The following is a 27,587-nucleotide window of genomic DNA, read 5'->3' as shown; positions in this document are numbered from 1 at the left end:
CTTTAATATATATATTTTACATAGTTAATCTGACTTCTTCAAATATGCAGTAATAATTTGATTTATAGTCTTAACTTCCCTTTCCAAAATGTAGGCAAAACAAGCTATCAGATTATTCAAACGCTAGGTGGCATTTTAGGGAGCAAAAGTTAAGTCTGCTAACTGAATTTGTAAAAAAAAGCTGCTGAATATTAAGGACTTGAAGAGTAAAATTGATTGTAAGAGAAAAGCTAAACTGAGGTCAACTGTGGAAGTGTTGCTCTACTCTGAACCTTTGCATGTTTGAGATTTGTGAGTTTCATGAGCTTTGATTTCAGTAGCTTTAGGTCTTTCTGTGGTCTCCATGTCTTGCAGTCTGCCTGCAGACTCAGGTAGACATCATGTGCCATCTTGCATTTGGCTCCCATTTTGAAGGTTATGACTCTACAGCTAGGATTATAATTGTTTTAATGAAAGTTGAAAACAGTGCTAGCCTCCAGGTAAAATGGCTTGAATGCAAAGCCACTGCAGTAAGACTGGGTAACAGACCTTTTCTTCTGAAATAAACTGAAGTCTGGCTTTTGACTGCCACAGAGCTGAATCAGTAGCTAATACTAAACAGGACTGAAAATTTTGTAGTGAAGTCCAGTAGTGCAGATGCTAGTAATTCAAGAAAAAAATGTCAGTTATTCACTATGGGGGAAGAGCAGATAAATAGGAATTTCAGGGAGTTTCCTTGCCTTCATTGTCAGATGAGCCTGGAACTACTTTACATTGACACATGTAGGAGATCTGTGGTCTAATGGTGGGAGTCTTTCTCTCTTTCAGGTTCTGTGGGTGTCCTATTGTTGCTGTTGCAGCAAAGCCTGGTGGACCAGAAGCCCCAGAGTCTGAGAATCCACTAGGTGTTTCTGAATTAATTGAGGTACCTGCTGAAGAATATAATAATAAAATGTGCTTGAACTTTGCCTTAAGTCTTTTAGAGTATATTGTATTAGTATCTAGAGCTGAGGAACTTCTTGCATTTAATGTCAGTTTTAAGGAACCTGATTCTTTAGGGATTCCTTCCAGTGAATGGAGAAGTTGAGGTTGCATGCCCCAAGAGTGGATGTCATTTTTCAACTGCTAAGCTTTAATGCCTTTGAATAGCCATGTCTTAAGAAACAGCTATCACATGTGTGTTGAAATTGGTTTTAAAGTTGTAAAGAATTACTAAGCATAATGAACAAAAATAGCTTTAAAATTCTGCCAAATCCTTGGTAGGTGTTGTTTTATAATTGTGCCACAGTTAAGAAAACAGTAAAGTTGTGAAGTCAGGCACTCAAAAAATACATGTTGGGAGTTGTCTCCTTCCTTTGTGTGTGTATTATGATCCAGTGTTTAAGTGCATGATTCTTTATTCCAAACGACCCTTACCTCATTCCTTGCACGGGATGGACAGGGTTCAACCAGTGAGCAGGTAGTCTGTATTTCGTTTTAATTCTCATTATTCTCTGTGTGGCCTTGTGACTCCATTCAAATACTGCTCTGCATTCAGAATGATTAATTTCCTCCTGGACTTTTCTTTGGCACACATCACTGTGGTCTTGAGCACTTGGCAAACAGTTAATTTACTTCCAAAAGACATATAGGAAGCGTAGAAGTGATTCAATCCATATTTAGGTTAGGAAGCTGAGGCACAAAGGAGTTTAGTCCACTGAGTTTACTAATTTGGTTGCCAAATTTAAGGAAACTAGGAACTCTTTTGGGATATGCTTGTGTTCAGATCATAGTATCTACCACTTTTTGATTGCAATTGTGAGTGCTTAGCACTTCTGTTAAGCTTTGGGGTTTCTGTTTGGACAGTCTGAGGTGTATGGTCAGTGATTACCTGTGGAAAGTTTCATTTTTTAAGAGAATGGCAGTACATGGGAGTTCTGGCATAAGCAAGTGTAGAATCCATTCTCTAGAGGAGCACCACCTACCTTCATGATGAAACTATCTTTCTCTGTGATACTCTGCCTTGCTTATTGCATGCCTTGCACATCTGCAAAAGATGAAAAGCATGGCCTGGCTTTACCCTGTGCCCTGAATGAGGTACGGCCTGGAAAAAACTATATGATTGTATAACTAACATTATATCAGACCCATATGAACAAGATGGACTTTAAGCAAACTGATGCTTCGCAGGTATCCTTAGTTCCAGCAATGTGGATTGGTTTTTTGGTGGGTTTTTTTTGGGGGAGGGCGGTCAGGGCAGAGAATAAATTCTCAGGCTTTCAAAAAACTAAGTTATATGAGAAGTTATATGGCATGAAGCTTATACTGTGAAGGGCAGGACACTTAAAATAGCTGTTTGAGAGCAGTTTGTAGCTTGTAGTAGGCTTGTCACCCTTTCTGTGAAAAAGCGTTAGGCAGAAAGTAGCATCTTTGCCCTGGAAGGGTGCCACTGTTATTTGCAGACAGCAGAAAGTAGTCCTAAAACAAAAGCATCATTCTTTGCAGACTTGTCAAGGTCTGATTTGGATGCTTTGGATGCTGCCAGGTTTAAAATACTTGTAAATTGCTGACATTAGGGTGCGGCACCAGTCATCAAAAATCTGGGGATGTCTGGCCCAGGGCAGCCTGGCTTGTACAAAGGCAGAATGTTCCACATAGCTGCTGAGCACTGAATATCATACTGCCTCCCAGGCGTGTGTGGCCTGAGATGGGCATGGCAGGGTGTGTGGTATGGCCTTAGAATAGAGTTTAGCAAGAACTAGGCTGCCCACGGCAGCATCTAGAGAGGTGGAGATAGCAAAGTCCTTAGTTCTGCCCTCATCTGGTTCCAGGTAGATTTACTGGGATGTTCCCCAGGGTTAAAACCTTTGAGGGAAATACCCATGTTGCAGCTGTTTCTGTCAACTTTCAGACCTAATATTGGAAGAGCTGGCAAATGCTGTGTGAGCCCTGCCATTGAGCTTCAAGGTATTATCCTTTCTGTCCTTGATAAGAGACTCTCTCCATTGTTCTGCCTTCACAACTTGGGCTTAACCTGCAGTTTCTGACCTTAAAAGCAGACATTAAAGGCAGTGTTAAGTTTATATGCTGATGTTATAACAGAGGCAGAGATCAAAAGTGATTTGAGACAGCAGTGAACCAGTTCCTCTGAAGCACTGTTGGGCATATGACTGCATTTCTATAATTAAGGTCTTCTCTCTATGATGATATATTTTAAGAAACACGGTATTTGTCAGCAAAACAGAAATCCTAAACTTGGAGAATTTCTCTAGAAAATAGTACTTAATGTAGCTATTTTTCTTAGTGGTTTGATCCTCTGAGAAGTGTTAACAGAAATCTGAAGGGGAAGTTGACTTTGAAAACTTAACCCAGTATAATAGTTCTTCTGTAAGGGAGGCAGGGATGGGCTTTATGGGGCACTAATATCTGTATATAAGTTCATTTTCACAAAATCCAAAAAAGCTGAAGTAGCAAAATGCACTGTAAAATTGTACTTTTGAGAGGGGAAAAAAGGGGGAGGGGGGCTGTACAGGATTTTTTTTCTCCCCCTCTTTGCTTTGCTGCAGTGTTTATATTGAGTTTGGCAGCAATTTTATCACCAGTGCAGTTTTGCTAACCAAGCTAAATGTGCAGCACCAAATCTTTCTAAGGCAGAAAATTGAACTGTTCCTGCTGCTAAGTGTGCATTGCCTCTATGGTGCGCACAGTTAATTTGGCATTGGTGTGTTCTAAGCTCATTGGGAGATGCCTGAAATCAGTAAAACTGCAAGCTTGTTCAATCAGTCATTCGCTTGCCTTCCTTTTGCTGTATGGCTGTCATGACTTTTCACCCAGGCATGGTGCTGCTTTTATCTTTTTTTTTTTTTTTTTTTTTTTTTTCTTCCCCCCCCCCAGGTCCTGAAGTCTCAGGCTTACCTGCCATCAAGAGACCCCTCGGGACACTTCCTTATGGCAGTTGACCACTGTTTCTCTATCAAGGGTCAAGGCACGGTGATGACAGGGACTATTCTTTCTGGGTCTGTTAGCCTTGGTGACAATGTGGAGATTCCTGCCCTGAAGGTGAGTCTCTCATTTTTACTCCCCCCAGTTTTCCTGATGGAAAGAGACACTCAACAAAGAAGAGAGTGTTCTCTTCCAGTCTGAAATTATTCAATTATTTTCAATGTCTGTCTTTTTTTTTTTCGTACTCTACTATAAGCCAGCTTGTAATAGGAAGAGACATAGAGATTTTTAAATAAGGCAGCCAGTAAAGTTTCCTGCTCAATTTTAGTTGAATGAAGGGGAGAGAAGACTGATCTAGATTAGCATGTTAGACTTAAAAATTCAGAAAAGCAAGGTGGGCATGTTTACGAGATAGGATGTGCCCAAGGACTGAACAAGGTGTGAGTGAGATTACTTTCATTTGAGACATGCTGCAGTGAGAAGGCTTGTAAAAGAATCTGGGTAGGTAGGCTTCCTGAGATGTTTTGAAGTGAAGGAAATCACAAGAAGAGGGCAGTGAAATGCTTGATGTACATTCTTTTTTTTTTTTTTTTTTTTTTTTTGCTGGGGCTTTAATTGATGTCAGCGTGTTCGGAAGAACTGCTGGGATGCAGTAGGTGGCTGGCTGCAGTTGGGCTTTTTAGAGAGCCTGTAGAAAGTCAAGAGGCCTTTCAATGGCCTTTAAACTGTCTAACTGTTGTTACTATTTTATTTCCTTAAAATATATTCATCCTTAAAAAGAAAACAAGGTGACTTTATGCTTGGAACAGGTGAAGCCTATTTCACCAGATTTGGACTGCTCTGACTTTCCCTTTTTATTAATTGCCCAAAATGAGTCAAGACTTCTGGAGTGTTTTGCAGCTGCCACTTAAAGTGGACCCAGCTGGGTACATTCTGAAAGTAGGCAGCTTTTGGCTGAATAAGCCTTGATGGGACCCTTTTGGTGCTGTCAGTATTATCCTCAAGCTGTATTACTATAAGGATCTTATTCTTTCATTGAGCAAACATGCTGCTTCTCATTTTTTTCCTGTACTTTGTGGGCAAGTGAAAGACTTAAGTGATGCATTCTGACTTCACCTGAAATATTTTGCTGATAGCTGACAATTAATTTTTGGTCAGCCTCTTCTGTGATACCTGTGGCCATCTAGTTTATATCATATTGTCCTTTGTGTAAGAGTGATTTGCATGATATGCACCCTGTCATGTCTGCTTTCCTAGTAGAGTTCCTTACTGCCCATATTCTCATTTGCAGCATGCAGCTCATTCTGGGAGTCACGCTTGTAATTCCTGCAAGGAAATACGCTTTGCTGGGATTGTAGCTCTGGTTTCAACCTCTCCTGCTTTCCCCTTGCCAGTGTTCCTTCCCTTTTCTGTCCTGTCCTGCTTGCTGTCCTGGGCCTCCCTGCACAAGGGGTCCAAGGAGGGACAAGTAGTTAGGAGTCCAAGGCTGATGAGTGCTGAGTGATGGCTTCTGCCCAGCAGGGGCCTTGCATAGCTAGTTAGCTACTTTACTTTTGGCATAGCACTGGCCAAACTTCCTGTCGCTTTGCGCTTTGGGAGATGGGGGTGAGACAGAGCAGAGTAATTATTTCTTGCAAAGAAAGAATGCATAACCAGATTATATCTGGAAGTGACTGTTCAGCTCTTCATGTATAGTCCAAGAATGTTTTGGACAAATATATTTAGGAATTAGTCTGCTCTTGGAGAATCTGTATGAAGGGGGAAATGATAAAAATAGTGAATAACTTGCATATTGCACATGGCTGTTTGAAAGGACAATAGGAAAGGCTTTAAGCGGGGCTTTAAAAGACGCTTTTTCCCAAGTGACTGGGCGAGCAGTGAAGTGAAATGCAAGTTAGCAGATAAACAGGTCATTGACAAAGACAAGGCAGATCACTTGGCTTCTATGGCATTAACAAATTCCCTCAAAGTTTTAGTGATTTTCAATTGCTGTTAGTGAATTAATCCTTCCACTGCCTTGTGTGAAATAGAAGATGTGTCCATACCTCTGAGTGGTCATAGTGGTGGGTGGAGTTTTGCATTTTGGTTTTTTTGCCACTAGCATCTTGTGACTATTCATGTTCGTATTGTACAGGTATGGAAACCAAGGCGCAGTAAAAGGAAGCAATTTTTGTAAGTTATGAGTTGTGTTGTACTTACCCCTGCTAGCATCATGCAGAGTTGGGTTAGGATACCTACAAAAGGTCAAACCTTTCTCAGGCCTACAAGGTAACGGAGGAAGCACATTTCACAACACATTGTGGTTTATGACTCTCTCTGACCTTTTTTTGCCCTGACCCTGTGGTAACAGAGATTGACAGCTGGTGCCCACTGGGCATTTAGGGACATTACAAACCAGCTGCTTTTTAAATTCGAAGAACCCTCTCACCAAATGAAGTGGCATCACCTTCCAGTTCTGCTAATGGACTTCGACATCTTTGACCGCTTGAACCTGCACAAAGGGAGGGACACAGCAATTAAAAATAAACAGTGACATTCTCAAACGCCCATGCTTGCTGTGATTGAGGCTGAGAGCACCAGCAGTGCATGGATTCCTTTATGCTGTTGCCTATGTAAATTGCCATCTGGGGTTGATTATCCATATAGCAAAAAGAAAAATTATATATACGTGTTTGGCAAAAAGCTTTGACACAGCAAACAGTTCACTATCCAATAGAGTTAGTACTATTTGCTCGCTAGCACTTGAAATCCACCTTGAAGAGCATGAACCTAGGTTTTCTGCAGCAAACACATAGTGTTGGCAGAATTCTGAATGTCCTTTAAGATTGTTTCAGTGGTCTTTCAGTCTCTACAGTCTTCCAGTTTATAAACTGTAACAACTTGTGATGTTTTTATTTCTGCTTTAGAAAAGTTCCTGGAGTTTGAATAGTAAGGATTTTTTAAATATAGATTCATTTTATTTTACTGATAGGTTTGGCGATAACAACTTTGAAATATTTGTTTAAGTATATTTTGTCTAGTGAATTTAGTTTAAGTGAGCATGGATGTCAAATTCTAGTGCTGCTGTGTCTTTTTATAGCATGCTTTAATTGAAAAAGGAAAGTGTTTTTTTCAGTAGGGGAGAAGTCTCTTTGCCTTCCTTATCCAGGTGAAAAAAAAATAATCATAGTAGCTTAAGAACAACATCTACTTAGAAGGAAAAAAAACAGGTAAGAACCAGGACTTATGTTCCTATCATTGGTTGTCTTAAAACAAAACAAAAAAAACCTTGTGTGAAAAGTAATGCAAAATGTTGTGTGGTATGTGGCCTGCCTTCCTTCCTTCCTTCTTCCTTCCAGTGTTAGTGATTCTAGCTTTGGATTGCACAGTTGCAAAGCACATTGGAAACACTGGAAGATTGGGTAAAACAGATGATAATATGTTAATATTCCTTTAAAGGTGTTTTAGGGTTAATAAGAATCACTCTCTCTGTCTTAAGAGTTGTGAAAGATCATAGAAGAGGTCAAGTCTGAATTGAGTAAGGAGGCAGAGATAGAGGTACACAGTTAATGGATACAAATCTGGTCATCCTGAAAGCGTTGACTTGGCACGGCCTCACCTGTGATCAAGCGCTGCAGGTGTATAGCAGCCACAAAGCATGTACATGGCAGCCAAGTACGAAGACCACTGTCGATTTTTTTTTTTTTTTTTTTTTTTTTTTTTTTCCCCCAGGACTTGTAAGAAGTAGAAACTTTTCTTGCTTCATATTCAAGTTCCTATCTGCTCTGTTTAATGTAATTACTGACAAATGTTAGAGCAAGTTGATGCAAGCTGAATGGCTGGTGGAGGGTAATAGCTTCACTGGAGCCCATATAAAAGTACAGTATGCTGCCATTTTGTAGTGCATTTTGTCAGAAGTTCATGAGTGCTTCAGAGGCTGAGTAGCTGTGGTATTGGTAAATGGTTACATTAATGTTTTTCTGTAGGGTATCATGTGGGGATTTTTGCTGTGTGCTGAAGCTGCATAATGTTTCTGGTGTAATATAGTACAAAGTTATTTGTTCTGTAATAAATCATGTGGACACCCTATCATTGGACTGACCTTGGGAGGTGCCTCTTTAGACATTGTCAGATTTTTGATTTGCTAGGTGTGGTTGAACTGTTATCATTAAAGGGGAAGAGGAATATTCATACCAGGTCCAACCTTCACCATCTCTGAGGTTTGCAGTAGACAATTGCTATTATTAATGTTGAGCATTTCAATCTCAAAAGTTGCAAGTGTGTTTATGAAATACTTCTCTTGTAGTTGAAGAGTAGTCATTCAGGTGTTTCAGTACTCTGATATACTTTCAGGAGGTCACCGGAGACATCAAATACAAAAAAAATGTGAGAAACTTGCTTCTGTTTATCTAGTCAAGTCTCCTAGTAAATGAGAGTGTCAGTTTGAAACCAGCAGTGGATTCTGTCTTGGCAAGGACCTATTTGCTGTCAAATTATATTGACTTTATGAACTTCTAAGAAGCATCATTTTTTAAGTGTGATACTGAGAAGCTTCATATACTTCCACCATATGAGAAGAGTTTATTTTTATTAAGCTGATTTGTTGGCTAGGTAACCTCGGTTTGTTTTTTGGCAAACATTCTGTAGTTTTTATGTCTCATCCACCAAAAAAATTCTCCAGTGTCTGATAGAATAACCCAAATACTACTTGAAAGACTACTTCCTTCAAACCACTGTAGCTATTCAAATTGTAACAGATATATCTGCTTTTGCCCACATGAGTACTTCAGCCTATCTGATGTTCCAAGACTGCTGATTAGTGAGCCTTAGTATATAAATGTAGTAAGTGTATTCAAGGACTTTGTGCACAATCACGGAGTTGCATGGTTAAGTCTTGTCAGAGAATGTTTAAATTAAATTAAAGAAAGTGAATTTGGATCAAACCTCACTGAATTGGATCATGAAGGCACTTGTATGTGGACTTTCACGGTGAAATCTTAAATGAGTTTTTACCACTATCATTTTGAGTTCTTTGGACATCATAATATACCCCTTCCAAATTTCAGCATATCTTGACTGGTTTTTGCGCTGCAAATAGATAGAACCCGTGCTAAATTTTCTGAGAGTATGTCTGAATGCTGTTTCTACATCTGTTTTTTTCCAATGCTTCTTGGATTTTTCTTGCCCAATGCTGATATAAACAGCCTTTAAAATGCTACAGTTCATCTGCTGGGGGAAGAAGTCTAGCTTGCCTTGAACATTATCTTTTCATTGAAATGCTGTGAAGAAGGGCAGTTCAGAAAATTGGGTTGGGGGAGAATCAATTAAATGTAACTGATAAAATCGTGAAAAGGCAGTTCATAATACATATTAAAATATGTGGGTGATAAAATATAAGGATCTTAAATCCTAAATCAGTAAATTAAACATATACACACAATGTTATACATGCGGTTTAATTCAGTACAAGTATTAAACTGTTTCTTTAATTGTCTGCCACTTCTAAAGCATGGGTTGTGTTTTTTGGAGATTTTCTTCTTTCCTAGAAAACATCAGTGTGAATCCTACTGGTTTTGCATCTGCTGTGGCATTTACTTAAAAGCAAAACATGCAGGATTTGGCTTATACTGGAAAGTACTCTGCTTTCAACATTTAGGATATTATCAGTTGTTTTGGAAGAATTAAACTCCTCAGCACAGTTCTTTGTGGTTAAGTAAAGGATTAAAGACCTGATCCAGTGACTGTGGAATGAAATTTAGATCTGGCAATAAAAACTTCTCAAATCTTTTTGGCTCGATCTCTTGAGAGAATAAGAGTAGCAGATGCTGAGCTCTTTCTAAAGATCAGTTCCTTCATTTTCAATGTATGGGTTTGTAACTTTTTACTCTGTGGGGGTTTTTTTGTTTTGTTTTCTATTTCTGTTTTAGTTCACACTTCAAAAACACAAACCAACACCATGCCCTCAAAAAAAAAAAAACCAACAACAACAAAAAAAAAAACAAACCAAAAACCCACCACATGCAAACCCCCAAGACCCCAAAGAACAGAATCCATTTTAATTTTGTATTAAAAAAATATATGTATTTTTAGTTAAGTTTAGACTTTAAAAAGGCTCACGAATAAAAATGCTCAGAAGGAGATTTTTATGTTGCTATTCTTTTACTACCTGTTACTGAAGTGGTTTAGTTCATATCGCTTGCTATTTTTTATTAAGTATCATGTAGGTACCGTAAAAAGAGGGAGCAAGATAAAGGATTTTGTGTGTTAAGGTGTGTTTTATTCAGGCCCGGGGATAAGATGTAATAGAAAGGGAGCTGGATATATATTGTGGGGTTTTAAAATTTTTTCTACTTGGTCAGAGCAGAAGGGAAGGAAGCCAGGGGAGAGCAGCCAACCTGAGCAGTGCTAATCCAAACCATACACTACTTTTGGAGCTTGTGTGTCTAATGTGATCTCTGTAGGCAGCAAAGTGTCCTAGTCAGTGCTGGCCAATTAACTCTTAAAATACTAAAAAAATTTTTAGTGGTTTTTCTTGAATGTCTAGATGTACCCCATGCTCCCTGCCAGCTAGAGACAGTTGGGATATAGATTGCCTTCTAATGGTTTAGAAAAATTACCCAAAGTATACAAGTTTCTTCCTACAGTGGATCTGAAAAGGAGGAGATTTGTGTGTAACTTCTGCATTGCTTTGATCCACTTAAACCATCTTAAATGACTGACTGGGATCCAGGCTCCACATGGAAGTACAGCAATGCTGGAAACAGTACTGTTCTCCAAGGTAGACTTTAACTTCTGTAGTATTTCTGTGATACTGACTGCTTGTTCAGGGTTATCTGCAATGCTGAGTGGTCGTGTTTAATGCATGAGATAATTTTAAGCGTGTATTTTGTGCTATTGCTGTGCAGATAATTTTTGTCTTAATAGTTAGAAAGTGCAGAGAGTTATTATTGCTGAAGAAGTGGTCTACTGTTCGATGGGGTTCAAAATGAAAAAGAAATATAGGATCCATCTCAACTCTGAGTAGATGAAAATACTGTGCAAGATGAACGTCATATTTTTGATACAATGACTGATTTTCTTAGATAAATCAAATTACATTTTTTTGTCCTGATTTCAGTAAATCATTTGTCCAATTAAAACTGTTAGAAAAGCTGAAGAAAGTTGTCACAGAAATACAAGGGGGGAAAGAAACTGAGCTGAAAAAGAGGGAACCAGTGGACTAACAGGAAAATTGTACAGTTAGAGTTCTTCTGAGGTTGGTCTTGGCACTGAAGTGTAATAGTTTCACTAGTGACTGCATGCACTTTCCCATGTATGTAGGCATTCTCCCTGCTAGCGTGCCACACTAGTGTGCTCTCCTGACTAGTGTAGACTGCTGGCGGATGTGACTTCCATGTGTAGTCTATGATGCTCAGTATTCTGTAGCTCTTTGGGAATTACCAATGTACTCGGTTGCTGGATTTGATGGAAGAGCTCAAAAGAGCCCAGCACAAAAGAGTGCCACAATTGGAGAAATGGAATATGTTCTTGTACGTTATATTAGTGAGCAATTTGGCTTCAGCATGGCAACAAATTTAAGGATAAACAAATATGTAGGCTTGTGACTCCAAAACAAAGTTGAAAAGAAAACCAAGTGTCTAATAAGCTATTGATACCTGACATTTAGATTTATCTCTATTGCTTTAACTTCCCACATCTGCTCATTCTACTCTCTCCTGCCTATTTCCATCTTTCTCCATCTCTAGCTTCTTTTCCAGTCTCAAAGTTTGTTCTTCAGAGTGACTGACTTGCACCGTAGATTTAAGAACCCTTTTTTTTTCTCCCTTCTTTTTCTCAGCTGCCAATGCAATCTTGAGTAACAATGTAGTTGTGTATACTTCCTTCCCCTCAAGTACATCTTAGCTTGAATCCTCTGGCGCTTGAAGCCTCTGGTGCTTGAAATCAGCATCAGTCAGGGTCAGATGAGAAACCTTGGGATGGTGTTTTTCAACTTGTTTCCATAGGCTGAAGCTAGAGTGGGTCTGATGAGAGAAAGAACAAGACCTGATAAACATTGAGTGGTGTTGTCCTCTCAAGGGCCGTTTCTGAAGATGAATGAGTAGGTTCTGATACCTCCTCTACAGGATATGCTAGCTATTGTTTTTCTGGGTCTAAATATCTTGCATTTATAATTTGAAAAGGAGTCCTGGAGCCATCTAAAGTGGATACTCTAAGCAATGGTCCTGTAAGCTGCATACAGGAGGAGAAAGGTGTTAAGATGACTTGAGCCATGCCTGGGATGCAACTTAAAAACATGCATGTTATCCTGAGACTTAGTAGGTAACGTATTTCCTGTTGGAACAATTGCTATTCCAGTGATCAAGTGTTGTGTTCTTGGGTTTGTGTACCCTGGAGTTCAAGATTTGTTTGAAACTAAGTTAATGGACGTTGCTATATAGTAATCACAAACTTTCATCCAAATGCCTTTTTGTTTAAACTTTATGGTAACTTTTTAAAGCAAAGGATAGCTGTTTTGTGTTTGCATAACTTGTTTGCTTAAGCATTGCTGCTGCCAGGCCATTAACTTTATTTTTATTTCTTTTAATTTATCAGGTAGAATTGTTCTCAATCCACTTCAATTGAAAACAGACCCACATGCACATACACATACCGTTTGAGCAGGAATCTTAGTGGAACGCTTGAATAGTAATTGGAAAGGTAACCTCCTAGATGGTAAACATAGCTTTCACATTGCATTCCTGCTCTGAATGTAACTTTAGTATGAGTAGGCTTAGTTAGAGCAGCAAGTAACTATCATGTTTTTAAGTTCAAGTGCTGGAGGCTTTGGCAAAATTTCAGTAACCAGAATGAAGGAAGGGAATGTCACTTTTTGTTCTTCCTTGGTCATCCATATACAGTACAATTCCTCATTTGATCAGGCTTTTAAGAAGTGGAACAATTCAGCAAGCACTGCATTAACTAAGCCATGGTCCGTATATTATAAAGTTCTGCTCAGATTTAGGCACTGGCAAAAAAAAAAAAAAATCTGAATATTGAAAATGTTATTTAACTAAGATTGTTGAAGATAAACTTCTAAATTTGACCAAAAGACAGAATAAAATGGACTAGTGCATAAGTGCCCAGGAATCTATAATTAGCCTATTATCGGAGTACTTTCTTGAAGTATTACTATACCGCCATAGCAAGTCCTCTGGATTTCATGCCTTGTACTGTGTGTTCCTGAGATGACCTCATTTAAAAAACTACATTTTTTTCTTTGTTACTACTATGAAAATTATATGAGAATTGACTTTGCTCGTTAAACATTTGTTCAACTTGTCACCTGAATCTGTTGTCATGTGCCTGCGACAATAACATGTATTGTTGAAACAAAATGTAAGACACATCTTTTCACTAGAGTATTCCCATAACTTTATATTATAATAGCTGGTGCAGTTGGAAATGAAAGAAAAAGTAATACTAGAGAAAGCCAATATTTACAGTATCAGCTGGAATAATATAATTATGTAAGCTGCCCAGATAGTACTGTGATGAACATGATACGAATGCCTGGATACAGATTTTCATTTGCAACTGTCTGAAATGAAAACTACAAACTCCGAGGCTCTTCATGGTTGCAAAGATTAGCTTGAAAGCATATGCCATAAAATGCAGTTGGCTTCTCTTTCTTTCTCTTCTAATGAATAAATAATCAAGAGTAACCTTTTCACACTTTAGAAATCACGAGGAAATGTCAAATAGCCTTTTTAAAGAGTCAGTGTAGCTAATACATCTTTAAATGCTTAAATTGTAGACTTAAAACCTATCAGGCCTTTGTGAAAGTTAGATTTAGTAGTTGACGTGTCTTCTGTCTAGGCAGCCGGTTTTTAAGATACATTATATATATATATGTATAGGGTGTATAATAAATTCTGCAAAAGAATGGCAGAGATGGTCTTATTCCTTGTTCAGTTTAGGAGGCAGAAATCAGCCATGAGAACAGATTAGCTCATTGGAAGCAATGACCCCGTTACATACACAGACTTTTTTTTTTTTCTTCAATAGAAAAGAGATAGAGGTACCAAAAATGATTTGGAAGTTTGTCATTTAAGTTTTATGTGAGGTTTCAGAACTTGAAGCTTTTCTGCTCTTTCACAGTATTCATTGAGCCGCTTTGGGTTTGTTTTCTTTGCTTCAGTTACTGTGTTGTAGTTGCTTTTTCTTAATATTAAACTCATTATATAATGAATTTCAATAGACTTTTGTGCTAACCATCCCTAGAAGAGGTTTTTGTCTGATGTGCAACACCTAGTACATAGATGGGGCAGCAACAAGTTAAATGGTGGCTTAGGGAAAAAATACATGCTGTTATAAGTCAGTTCAGTTTTGAAATAGAGGTATTATTCATGTGGTATTTTCTTTGCCTAGCTGAAGACATTGATCCTGCTTGTGGAGATTAGTTGACAATAATTTAAAGTCTTCAGGGAGTGAGGCTTATGCAGGTATACCACAAACACTCAAAACAAAACCACAGAAAAGGGGATTGTAAGGAGAAACTTGAAAATATGTATTTTTAGTGAAGGATTGAAATAAATGCCCAGTCTGGCCTTGAGTCAACACAAAGCAACACCAGTTATTTTAGTCTAAATGCAAAGAAGTATACAAATCTTTGTAAAAATAAAATAACACAAAATGCCACCCTGGACTATTTTGCACTGAGTTTTAGGAGAGAATTGGAGTCAGGTGGTGATTGAATAAGAATAATGTTTTGTATGACGTGTTTCTATTTCAGATGTTCCTTTTCTGTTGTTGATGTGATGCTCTTGTTTGGGGAGAAACAGTTGTTTGTACAAAACGTATTAAGGTAGCAAGGACCCTGGAATTAATGCTTCATTCCAGTCTTGTCAAAGGCTACTTGATTGCTTGGACTCTAGAGTGGGTTATTAAGGATCTTTGCCCCAGGGGAGGTCTTTAATCTCTCCTGGGTGGAGGAAGTTCTCTGGCATGGTGATACAGACTGGTGTCCTGACTTGCTCTGAGCCCTTCTCTGAGCCTGAGATGCTACGTAAGGCTGAAGTTCAACATAAGTTATTCTGATGTGTTAATATTTCTCAGGCATGCAGTTCCCTAAATAGTGGGGAAAATGGTGGAAATCTCCAAGTTGGTAGAAATCGTGATGCGTCTGCTTTTCCTTCTTGCAGCAAGTGCTAACAGATTAGTCAGAGGTTCAAAGATACATTCGTAGTCAAACACTTTTTTGTAGTACAAAAGGTTCAAAAATTTTTCAAGTCTTTTCTTTTACTTGTGTCTTTGCTTTGTTTTTGTTTTCTCTTTTATTGCCCACCCATCCTATCTGTTCAGGTTGTTGAACTTCCATTTTTTAATCTGCTTTCCAGATGTGCGATATGTGCAGAGAGCATATAAGTCATCGTCCTCTCTGAGATCACAGGCTCTATCCCCATTTGTAGGGAGGCTCTTAAAGATTTTAAACTGTATTGGGGGCGGGGGGAATATTTGCAAACTTCAGGTTTACTGGTAGGAATAGAGATAATACAGGTAATAAAAATAAGAAGAATATTTTAAGGGAAGACAATTGTGGCTTCAGTAACCTCTGCCTCTTTAAAACATATATATGCTGAACTGGTATGGTGTATTACCAGAAACATTGAGGGTGTTTTCTTTCTTTTTTTTTTCCCCCCCCCTTTTTTTTTTTTTTTTAAAGGGATGTTTCTGGCAGGAACCTAAGCAATGTTTTTTAAAAAATGACACTAATTTTCTAGTAAAAATACACAAATGAGAATGTGAAGGTAAGGGTTCTATTCATGGTTTTTGTTGTTTTGTTTGGGTTTTTTGGGTTTGGTGGGTTTTTTTTAGTTTTCAGGGATTTGGGGCCATTTTTGGTTTGTTTCTTTTTTTTTTACACAAGCTTCCTGTTTTTGTTTAGAAAAAGCAAAAGCATGATAATTTTTTTTTTTTTAAAATAAGGGTGATTAATTCTTGTCCATGAGGGTTGCATGAAGTTAATATCGGCAAGATGTTTTGAAGATTCATATATGGGAAGAGAGATGGGCAAAGAAATTCTTACGTCAGACTTAAATGGGGTGGGGGAGAAAGAAAAGTTAACATTTAGACATAGTTTTGTGGTTATGGTGTGACTCACAAGAAAGACTTAGGCCATCTGACATGTACATTACAAACAGTTGTAAAAACATACCACTAGATATCCACAATGTGTAGTGGGCTGAGTTAATGTTATTTTGAATCCATAATGTTAAAGTCTTCTGGCACAGTGAGTGTAACTCCACAAATCAAACATTGTATTATTGCTTTTTGTTTTACATTACATTGTTGTCCCTGATGGACAAAGTCCCTTCTGATCAGTTCAGAAGTGAAGTTTTAATCCTGCCTTTCGTTTGTTCAGTGTCATCTAGCTACGCTGACACCAACCAGGGCTTTTTACTTGAGTCAGGCTTTAGATACACTTTGACAAAGAGAGTCCAGTGATGTGATTAAAACTTTTATAATTATGCACAGTGCTTTACAATATGAATGCTTGTTTTCTTGCTGTTCTCCTGTATATGGAAAATCAAATTTGCAGATGGTTAGTTTTATGTTTAAATGTGATTTTATTTTTAAGTTTTCCTTAATGTTGCTCCAAATCTCAAACTGTGTGGTGATAATTTTCCCTGACATGAACACTTGCATAAGTATAGTTTTGAACCTGTTGGATCTATACCTATATCTGAGCATGACCATGTAGAAATGAGTCTTTTATCTTCCTAATGTTTCATATACTGTTAAAATTTCTTGGGAATCTTTGTTCAGAATTTGAATTCATGTGTTTTGTTTACAGTTTTTGAAAGTAATGGCTTTTGTAATGGATTCCTTCCTTCAGTCTTAGATCTGAAAAGACAAACATTTAATAGCTTTAAAAGAAGCTTTTTAGAAACTACAGTATCTGTGGTATGTGTGATGTGTAAGAGGGTTGCTTATATTTTCATTTCGGGAAATTTTTTCTTTTACTACAAAGCTTTTTTCACACCTTTGTGATAAAGAGTGAGCTTTAGGGTCTGGTTCAGATTCTGATTAAGCTTAGCTTTAATACAGCTAAGACTTCATTCTGTGTTTAAATCCCCTTGCAAAAATAATTGAGTCCATCTATTGTTTTTTACCTGTGTTTGTAAGTAAAATAGTAAGACTTCGGTAGGTTGATATAGAAGCTATGAATGGCATGTTAAAAAAAAAAAAAAAAATCTTCCCCATACATAGCAATTTTAACAAGTGGGATTTGGTTTGAGAGGCTGACCACGTCTCCTATACTGATAATAAGAAGAAAGTACTTTTCAGAGTGCACAGTGATGGCACAGGAAGTCTTTAAAAGTTGAGTGTGTGGGGGTTTTTGGGCTCTGTGTGTGGGTGTTGTTAAATTTTTCTAATACAGGTACTGAAAGTTAGAGTCATAAAGGAAAACAGATTGCCAGAGATGCTGATTATCCCATTTACCGCTCAAATAATTTGCTGCCGCGAGAGCTCAGTGTTAATGTAAATTAGGCTGCTTTTATTTAATGATGGATTCAGTTGTTTAACTGTAAAAAAATGGCCAGTGAAGTACTGTAACTGTTTGGTTTTTTTTTTTTATTTTTGGGTCTAAGACTTTCTGCTGCTATATTTAAAGAGCATATTAGACGCATTTCTCATGTGCAATTTTTTGTGTGGAAATCCTATCTAGTTTGAGTTTGTAGCGCTCTGATAATGATCAGAATTCTGCAATAATGAAAAATAAATCAGAGCTGGAACAGGCAAATATTGTGGCTTTTGAGCCTTTTGGAGTAATTTTTTTATCATGTTTTTGTTCATAAATGCAATGAGCTTTACTTTCTGTGAAGTAGATATCTCGGTGAAAATGGGAGAAGCTGGAATCAGCACAGGCAGGTGTTGAGCAAGGGTCTCCAATGAGCTCTCACAAGGGTTATGTTATAGATCTCCACTTTTTATTAGTCTGCTCAGAATCTCACTCCTGAGATTTGGAGTTAATTGGTGGGCAATTCTGTGACATAAACATCCAGATGTATACCTGTTGCTTAAATCTGATTCCAGCCAGTCTTCCAAGTAAGATTTGTTTACCCCTTGTACATCCCAGGCTCACTCAGGTACCTTCTTCTCAGAGCTAGTATATTGTTGCTTCAAGCTAATTTTAACTGACAAAATTACTAGACCATACACTTGGGGTATTTAGTTATAACTTTTGAACCACACTTTCAAAAAGGTAGAGGACTTAAGTGTTCCAGAAGCATGAATGTTTTCAGCCTCATCAATTATTTTTAATATTAAAAGTCAGCAGATGGAGCCAAAGGCTTGTAGAAAAATTACTTGTGCTGAATATATATTAAACCATAAAGCCCACTAAGTTTAAGTAATAATGTTTCTACTGAAATTTATAACAGGAAAGCTATTTATTTGTTGCCAAACCTCATACTAGCATTGCTTTTTCATTCCCTTGCCTGTGTGCAGAGTTGAGAGCTCACCCCTTCGTATACTGGAGAGTCTAACAAGACTAAAAAGAGTGAAGTCTGAGTGAGAACCTGATTTTCTCTGTAGATTTACATCTGCGGAAGGTTTTCTGCAGCATTGTTCACTACTTTATCAGAACAAATGGTGTTATATTTTGTCAGTATTTTTACTTCTCCTATGAGCATAGTAATTGGAATCCACTGTTGAGGGTTAGGTTGGAATTCATTACAACCTCATTTTCATTATTGCACAGTTGGTAGGGTACTGGGGTTTCATGTTTTTCTTCTGAAGCAACTGAAATAAGCCTTTGCCTTAGATAACATGTCAGACTTGATATTCTAATAGGCTAACCCTATGCTTTTGTTAAATATTAACATTCTTTCGGGATTTTAAATAATATCTTTAGAAAAATAAGGGGGTGGAATGTTTTCCAAACAGTGTGCAATTTATCCCACTTTAATAAAATAAAAAAACCAAAGGCAGTAAGTGGTACCTACCTTCTGCAGGAAAAGGGAGAAAAAACTGTCATAGTTATAAAATATGATATCCAAAGGGGATGCAAGAAATGATGATGCTGACTGAACAGAGAATATTCCAGTGGTACAGTATTGGTTTGCCTTTTAGTAAAGACAGGAAAATGAATGTGTTAAGTTACTAATGGTAGTCATTTTGTCTTAACTATTAAACTTCATTTTAAAAATTCTTCCTCTTCTAAATCTAATCTTCTGAAGGATTATGAAACATGCATATGTTACACATAGAATATAGAGTAAGTGGTATATAAATGTGTGCTTAAGTATTGCGTGTATTCTGCGCCGCCCCCCGCCCCCCCCAATCTTTGTTTTACTGATTCTTGAAGCTAGGTCTCTTTAGTTTGGAGCAAGCACCTACTTGGAGTGACTTTGGAAACTTGGCTTACTGGCCAAGTGAAAAGCTTTTCTTATTTTTCTGTTTATCTTTGGCCTCATTTGTGTTTAAATTATCTTTCCTCCACTCCTCCTCTTGAAAGACAGCGATAAAACTTCAACCAGTTGTACCAGCTTGCTGACTTAATTTCCTCTAATTAACGTTGACTGTAGTAGCAAGAGTTTCTAACATTGACATTTTTCTTTTGAATGATATGATTGGTTCTTAGTTTCAGATTCACTCCTGACTTACTGTAGGCTTTTCTAGTTAGACATTTTTTCTTCCTAAAAAAAGGTACCCAGTCACTTCCAATAAAATTATATTTTCTTTTCAAGTAATTTGAATTGTACCAAAACCCTCATAAAATACAGGAATGGAGGGTGCATCCCAAATTATATTAGTCCAGTCTCCTAAAATTGCAAGTAACCAAATCTTGCAGTCTCACTGTGATGAGTATCTTCTATATTTATATTTACCATAGAAGAATATTAATGCATCTTTTAGAATAAAAAGGACATAAACTTGTAACATAGGAAGGCACAGTGCTCTTTGCTGTATTTAAGAGACTTCTGGATATCCAGTCCAAGTTCAGCATCGATTTGCACCAAGATAAATGCTGATATCCTCTGTGTAACATTGCCCTTAAAGATGAGAGCAAATGCTGTTTTGATTTTTGAGAGAAGAATGTTCTGGCTAATGAAGAACAGTTGGTAGATGTGGTGGCTGGTGCAGTGGGGTCTCATTTGCAGAGACCCTGCGCAAAAAGTAGCGGTAACTTCCTGGTGTTAGTGGTGCGCGTTTTCAATTGCAAGTTGTTGCCTTTGTCTCCTTTTAAAATGCTCTTCTGATACTAGGTATATCTCCTAGATTTTAGTAATGAGCAAACCTAACTGGGGGCTTTTTAATTTTGTACAGGTTTTTTTTTTCTAGAGATGTCTACCTCCATAGTGTATGGGGGTTGTCCTTGGGCATTTCTTAATCATTCATACAACTACAACATATAATGTATCAAGAGAGAAAGTCATGATGCATTTTTGCGCTATTGAGGAACTACATAATCCCCCAATATTTTGGGGAAATGACAGCTGTGAGAGCTAGTGACTACAGTGGAGAATCTGCAGATGAGGAAACCTGGTCATGAAGAAGTACTTCTAAAAATATTTGATGGAACTTTTAAAACTATGCTGGCAAAAAAAACCCCAACCCCCAAATAATATAGTGAAAAAGGAAAAAATTTTGCACTGGTAGATGGGCTAGATAAGCTTCCTTTGGACTGGATCCAGTTATCTCAAAGAATTTCTTGTGGCCTGCACACTTTGGATTACGTGTAATTTCAAATTCAATTTAAAAAGAAAAGGTTCTAGCTTTCAAGACTGTGAGGGAGTAGCAGTTGCAGTTTTCCAGTCCTGACTGCAGACAGAGCAGAGACATGTGAAATCTTCTCCTGGTCTTGCAATGTTAATTCTGAAGCCTGATTGTGGTACTTTGGAATGTCATTGGCCATTTCAGTGAAGGTCGTCTCAGCAGGTGTGACTGGGCATGCAACAGCCATGAGACCCAAAGAATAGGAGGTGGAAGATTCTGCAAGGAAAGAAATCTATCAGAAGAGCAGCTATACGTAGGAAAAAAGAGAGAAACAAAAGGCAAGAAGAGCTGGTTTTGGTGTGCTGCTTTCAAAGATTGTTCTTTGCTATCTGAAATACCTTTACATGCCAGCATTAACAGTCCACTCTTCTTTCATAGGCTTCAGGTTGCCCTCCTTACTTTTACAGAGCTTCTGTTGTTGGTGATCTGCTGTCAGGTATTTTTGTGTGATGGCTCTAGTGCTGTCTCATCTGTTACCCATGCATATTGCAACCTCAGTGAGCCTTATGTTTAAGGTCCCTTCCTGGGGACCACATTTAGCTTCCTTTTAAAAAGACCCATAATGGATTAAAACGATTTATAAACTGACAGCTGTTTTTCATCTCTTCCTCCTGACCAATGACCATTTTCCTTATTGTTGATATATAAACTTTCAGAGCAGATCTTTCTCAAATTTTTTTGAAAATATTCTGACAGAGTGAATCCTAAAACAAATCAATCAGTAAAAGCACCAACAGAAGCAAAATTGCATTTTGTTCATAGTTTTATCCTGAACACTTTGGTAAATATCACATTAGCTAAGAGACTCCTGGTGAGCATTCGCTGTGCCTCAGTGGTACATGCACACGTCTGCATGATGGGCTTTTTCCCTTCCCTGAGCTGCAGTAAGTTTCCCATGTTTCCGTTACAGGTGTCTGATACTTGATACTGGAAAAAGAGATAGCTTGTTTTAAATAAGAAATGAATTTGCACAGGTACTCAAAAATACTGAAATATGTTGGTGATAGTTGTAATTTCTTTGGATCTTGATGAAGGCTTAAAAAACCATGTCAGTAGGACTGCCACTAAAAAGGGTGTGTGTGTGCGTGCGTGTGTGTAAAAAGTTGAAATATTTAGTCACCTGATGACAGCTGAGCGGTTTTGGCAAATAGAAAGTGTGTTTAGAAGATAGTAGTTTGGAGTTCTGTCGTTTGAATACAGCTCCTGGCTGTCATTGTCAGAATATATTAGGTATGCTTGCACCATGTATTGGGAATTATTTCTTTTATAATCAAACCTAGGTTTTTTTGAAATTGGACAACTCTTTCATAGCAAGTTAACAAATCCTTGAGAGGCAAAGAAGTCATAACTATATGTCTATTGTAAATGCTTGTTGTATCAGAGGTGAGGGACCCTTTTCATGAGTTAATCAAAAAGACCTATGCAAACAAGCAAGAGGATTTTTTTCCTCAGTCAGTCACTACAGTTACAGAGCCTGACATTGTTAGGTGAACCTTCATGATCTCATAGGCTACTGCATACTCTTGTGCGCCAGACCCCTCTTAATAAAAATGTGGGGCACTGGATACACAAATTCATAGCAGCTGTCACAGCTGGGCTCTAGTGAAGTTTGGTCAAGACCCTTTGAACTTTTTATTTCACACTAATCCCATTTAGTGTGATCAATATATGGACCTCCAGCTCCTAGGTCTGTTAATTAGGTGTCAAGTGTTGGGTTGGCCGGTGTCAGGCTGTAAAATACAAACACAGAAGAGACTATCAGTAGGGAAGTGAAGTGTTTATTGTCTGAATGCATAAGAGCCATTGGTTCTGAAAAGTTGCTTTCCTAGTCTGAGATGTCCTTAGGGATCTCGAGAGTTTTTTGTTTCTCTCGGTAAGGTAAATGTATGTTAAATAAGCATTTTACCAAAAATATTGGTGCAGTTGGGCGCTGCAGAGTAATGTAAAAGATCCAATTCTATGAGTAATTTGATGTTGGAATAGCTCTTTGCTTACCTCCCTCCCCTCTGTTTCCCTGTTAATAAAAATGCTTAATAATCGCTCTGATAACTATTTATATTGGGTTTTTTAAGATGGGAGTCCTTTTTTGGTTTGCATATGTACATCTAAAATGAAGCTTCTCTTCAGACTTTATCAATATTTATTTTAACTTGGGCTTTGTAGCATTCAAGGAATAGACAGGATAACTTAGGTCTTCATTTCCCCATCTCAAAGAATCTCAGGAGTTTTTTTAACTCCCCCATCTTTAGCTCTCTATGATTCAGGGAAGGGTAAATATGTAGAATGATATTTCAGCTTTCATACATTTTTGGGTTCCTTTATTTCAGTCTTCCAGTGACAGAAGGGACTGGGGAGTTGTGAGTAGTTTGTTTCATCTCCTTTGAAGAAAACCTTAAATTTATAATCCTGGATCAGACCTTTCCTATAACTCACGCAACTCATCCTGTTAACTGTTTTAATATATGGCACCGCTATTTCATTAAACAACATCCAGGAATAATTAGTTCAGCAACGATGCCTCAGAACAAAAGCCCTTGATTTCGTTTAACTTTATAAGTTGGTCTCTTTTGATCTGCAAGAACACATCTGGGGCCTTTAAGAAAGCAGAAAGAAAAATATTAAATGTTTAGTAAGGCCGTTGGTGAAGGTTTCAAAGCACAGTAACCCTTTGGTACCAGGTTGTAGCTCAGAGGCAAAAAAGTGTGAATTTCTTATAAGATATCACATGGCACCTCTACATGGTAAATGCTGGTTTTGCCAGCTGATGACCACTATATTTTGGCTTTATTTCTAGTTTCATAAGATGCAGTCTCTTCATTCTTTCCCACTCCATTTTTCTGCCTTTTTGTCCCCTTTCTTCTCCCACCTGCATGTGAATGGATTAATCAGAGTCATTACTGTAAACCTGACTTTTTTTTTTTGTACCATGTAACTGTGCATTAGAATTTGGTTTTGCTGTATCAAACTTTGCACCGTACTGCTTTGTTCCTTTAACAGCTTAGTATTATTTGCCGAGGTGGTAGGGATAAATCCATTTGTTCTTTACTCTAGGCTTAACTGCTTAGATTTTGAAAATATCATACAATGCAGAGGATATAAGTTTACTCATCTAATCTTAATCACTGTTACTGACTCGTATTAGAAATTGCTTATCAGTTGAACTCCTTTAATATTTGCCACTAAAATAATCTTACCTCAAGGAAGAGCTATAAAGATTTTGTATACCAATTGTTGTTCATTTCATAAACTAAAAAGAAGTATTGCCAAAAATACTTATCTGATAGTAATTGATTCCTTTTTCTTTTCTTCTCCTCTCATAGCAGAGGTAGCCTTTGTTTTGACTGTAATTAGTGTAAGGAATTCACTAGTAGTACCATATCATTTGATTTGTACTAATGTGCATACCTATGTTTGCTTGTTTGCTGCATTGCACTGTAGTGGTGTTGTGTTTATATTCCAAGTATTTCCTAGAAAATGTACAAATCATCACAATTAATATTTGCCACAGCTAATGAAGCCTACCAGATCTCTTTGTAATTATTCATCACCTTTGTTTCATTTTGTATAAATCATGGCTTCTATTAACAAGCTTACTTCAGAGAAAGGACAGGAGAATCTTGTTTGCAAGAAAGAAATCGGCAAAAAAAACTTTGTTCTTATTCTTTTCCCTTGACCTGTCAAAATAAAAGTGAAAAGAGCTGAAAATATTATTTTTCATTACAGGTTTTATTTTTAAATGCAGCTTTATGTTCGCTCTGTGTTTGTTTTCCTTAGTGAGCCTTTAACTCCAAGGTTGTGACCCAATAATGACCTCCTCTTTCCACTCTCAATTGCTTTTGACCTACTCCATTAAGTAAAAAGAAATAACCTAACAGAAGGGTAACCAGATCACTGCTACCACACCAAGGAAACAGGCAAGCTTTGGGATGCTCTTCTTTAATCTCTCTATCCACAGAGCCTTCGTTTTAATTTGCAAAATTGAACCCAGATCGAGAGCAGTAAAGCCTGAATACGGTAAATATTCATGCCTCAGTGATCTAGAGTGGCTCCATTACATTTCAGAGATTGGGAGAATTACCTTTTGGATTATGTATATTCATGGGCTGATTTTTATTTGAGATATAATATTACTCACATTGGGCTACATGTCACACATTCTACCAAAACCAGTCTTCTCACAAAGCTCCAAATGTTCCTTACACGTAAAAGTTTTACTTCTTTACCCTATAGTTTCCTCCCTTTTATGCTTTTCAAAGACTGGTAGTAAACAAATTTCTTTTAAAGAAGAAGAAAAAAATGCCAGTAGAAGTTCTTCTATAAAACCTTCAACCCTGTGTTTACTGTGATATATTCTTTTGCATGTGACTTTGAAGTCTTCAGATAAAAGTATTATTATTGTTCTAAACCTAAATCTATTTGGAAAAAAGAATTCAGTTTATTCTGTTGGAAGAAGAAAATTCCAGACAGCCTTTCTTTAACCTATCGTTTGGCATTGGTTTTGACTTCTTTTGGGATTTTTTTCTTTGAAAAATGTTTTATTGAAATATTTTTTGATAAGTTGCAGAAATTTTAATTGGTATGTAAATGTTAAGCTTATTCTATGCCATAGTTTTACTATGGGTCTGACACTCTCTGCCTAGATACTTGCTGGCTAAGCTTATTGGCATTATATTATGCTTTTAAAATGTGTACTTTGTCATCTGTAGTGATAGATGGCACAAGCAGTACCACTTAATTTAAGGATGCTTGACATCTTAAGATTCCTTTTTTGGTTACAAAAAACCTACGAGATATTTTAGTCATTTGGAGGTGAAAGGATATATAGTAGGTGTCTGGCTTCTGTTTCCTTCCACACATCATTGGAGTGTGGGGATCTCTTACCTACCTACAGCCTCAAGTGTTCAACGTGTATAGCTGTTATGCTCTTTTGGTCAGAGGGGGATGTGATATTCCCCCATGTGAATAGATTCACCCAAATCTAGAAGAGACAAAGCAGAGAGAAAATAAAGGTGCAGTGGGGCTTGGTGCTCTTGGTGTTCCCCTTGTGAATCCCAGGTAGAGGAGGAGATGTAATGGGTGGCAGCTGAAGAGCATATTGAGAACATGTAATTACTGGGAAACATTGCAAGGGCAAATCATGCTTGACCAGTCTGATTGCCTTCTGTGGCAAAATGTAGAGACAGGAAGGGTCACGACTTTAGTAAGGCTTGGGTAACATCTCTCACAGCATTCTCATGTGGAAGCTGGGGAGGTATGGGTTGGATTTGGGCGTTTTGGTGTGAGTTGAAAATTGGTTGAAGTGGTTAAGGCTATTGGAAGCTTTGCTGTGAATGAAGAAAATTGCTATGAAATGATAAATATTCTGAAAAATCAGCCTTTTGCTTTCAAAAACTGGACAGTAGGTTTTTCTTGAAAATTTGGATTGTGACAAATGATGTAGTTGAGTTTCCTGTCTGCAGTGAGGAATAATGCCATGTTATATCACAAGGGTGACAAGATTACTGAAGTTTACCAAATAAGTACTCCAGTAAGATAGTGTATATGCAATACAGTGTGAATTTGATGGTTTACAGTAAATAATGAATTCAGGGCAGTTCAGTCACTATAAATAGATGATAGTTCTCTTATTCAGTGAGCTTTGTCCAGCCTTTGCATGGGATGGATTAGGTTTGGTTGAAAAAATTTGAGATTATATACTTAAAGGCTACAGGAGAATGTGTAGGCACAGAAGATCACTTAACTTTATGTGCAAAATCTTAATCTTAACACTTGCTAATTTTTGATTTGTGGTTATGTGCATGAATATAGCATACATGTAATTTAAATTAAAATTACGGTATTAAAGCAGAGCAGCATGGGAGTAAGATCATTGACCTGCTGCTTTATTTACTGGGTGCATAGCCATATTTTAGATGCTGTGAAAGGAAATAAGCTAAAGGGATTTTAGCATCCCCTTTTATATTGCTTTATTCCAGTGTGGCAGTGCAGGCTTTTCAGGCTATGGTGTTATTTTATCAGGAGGAGGAGTATATTAAAAAAAAAATCCGATAGCACATGTGTGGCATTACATAAGCACCACAGTGGTCATATGGTGAATGCCCTTATAAACTTCATTTTAAAAAATTAAGTTAAAAGAATCATTCTATGTGAAATAGTTTTTCTTCCAGGTGCTATATTCCTTTCCCATCTGCAGGCAAAGTGAGGCCATGGATAAATAATAGATTTTAGAAATATTCAAGATCTTTTAGAAAATGGTTACTAAGCCACATGATCTTGGTGGCACCCACAGACTTGGAATTATTTCAGATTCTTTGAGGCTTCTACTCTTTGTAGTTGGTCTTAGCTGCCGTTGTGATGGTGACTTAGAAAAGATGGCTTTCCACAACCTGAGCAGTGGGCAAAGTTTGCATTGTGTGATTGCTGTTCAACAATGTACTATTGACAGCTTCTGTTTTATCTCAATTTTACACTGTTCTGAAATCCTGGTTGAAGATTTGGAACTAATGTTTCTCAATGTTCATTGAGATAGGACGTGAACCACAAAGGCATCTCAGTTAATTAAGAAAATATTCTGTATCTTAATTTTTAAAATAAAAGATTTTTTTTTTTTTTTGGATGGAGGATGCGGATGGAGTAGGGCAGAGGCCTTGACTCATGATTTCTGAATGCTCGTTGTTGCTGTCTTGTGCCTTCACAGCCTAGGTGTCCTTTTGACACTTTCAAACAGGAATGGTTTGCTGCCTTTGCTAAACACATTGCTGCCTACTCATCATAGGACTCAGCTTTGCTTGTGAATGGTTGTCCCTCATAAAGCAAAGAATTTGGCATTGTTCACATTTAGAAGAGAATTTATGAAAAGATCTGCTTACATGTAAGAGCAGTCTTAGGTCTGAATTAGAGCTTTGCTTAGTTTCAGTGTATGTGCTTAGACAAGGGTTGGCTGAAAA

At 37.5% G+C, this 27,587-nt stretch overlaps 1 protein-coding gene across 6 annotated transcripts in view; it reads left to right on the top strand.

The window, feature by feature from the left end:
* The window catches only part of EEFSEC (eukaryotic elongation factor, selenocysteine-tRNA specific), a 132,435-nt gene that overhangs the window by 41,020 nt on the left and 63,828 nt on the right, over nt 1–27,587 (top strand). For 5 of the 6 annotated variants that reach the window (XM_029995964.2, XM_029995963.2, XM_029995965.2 and 2 more), the window contains exons 3-4: nt 808–904; nt 3,853–4,017. In XM_029995964.2, the coding sequence (XP_029851824.1) occupies nt 808–904; nt 3,853–4,017 (262 nt within the window). The remainder of the gene's footprint in view (nt 1–807; nt 905–3,852; nt 4,018–27,587) is intronic. The other variant, XM_041118757.1, reaches the window with a different exon arrangement.

This window comes from Aquila chrysaetos, chromosome 20, assembly GCF_900496995.4.
Source record: "Aquila chrysaetos chrysaetos chromosome 20, bAquChr1.4, whole genome shotgun sequence".
Taxonomy (NCBI): Eukaryota; Metazoa; Chordata; class Aves; order Accipitriformes; family Accipitridae; genus Aquila; species Aquila chrysaetos.
The sequence above is the reverse complement of the archived record's forward strand: the minus strand, read 5'-3'. Positions and strand labels throughout refer to the sequence as shown.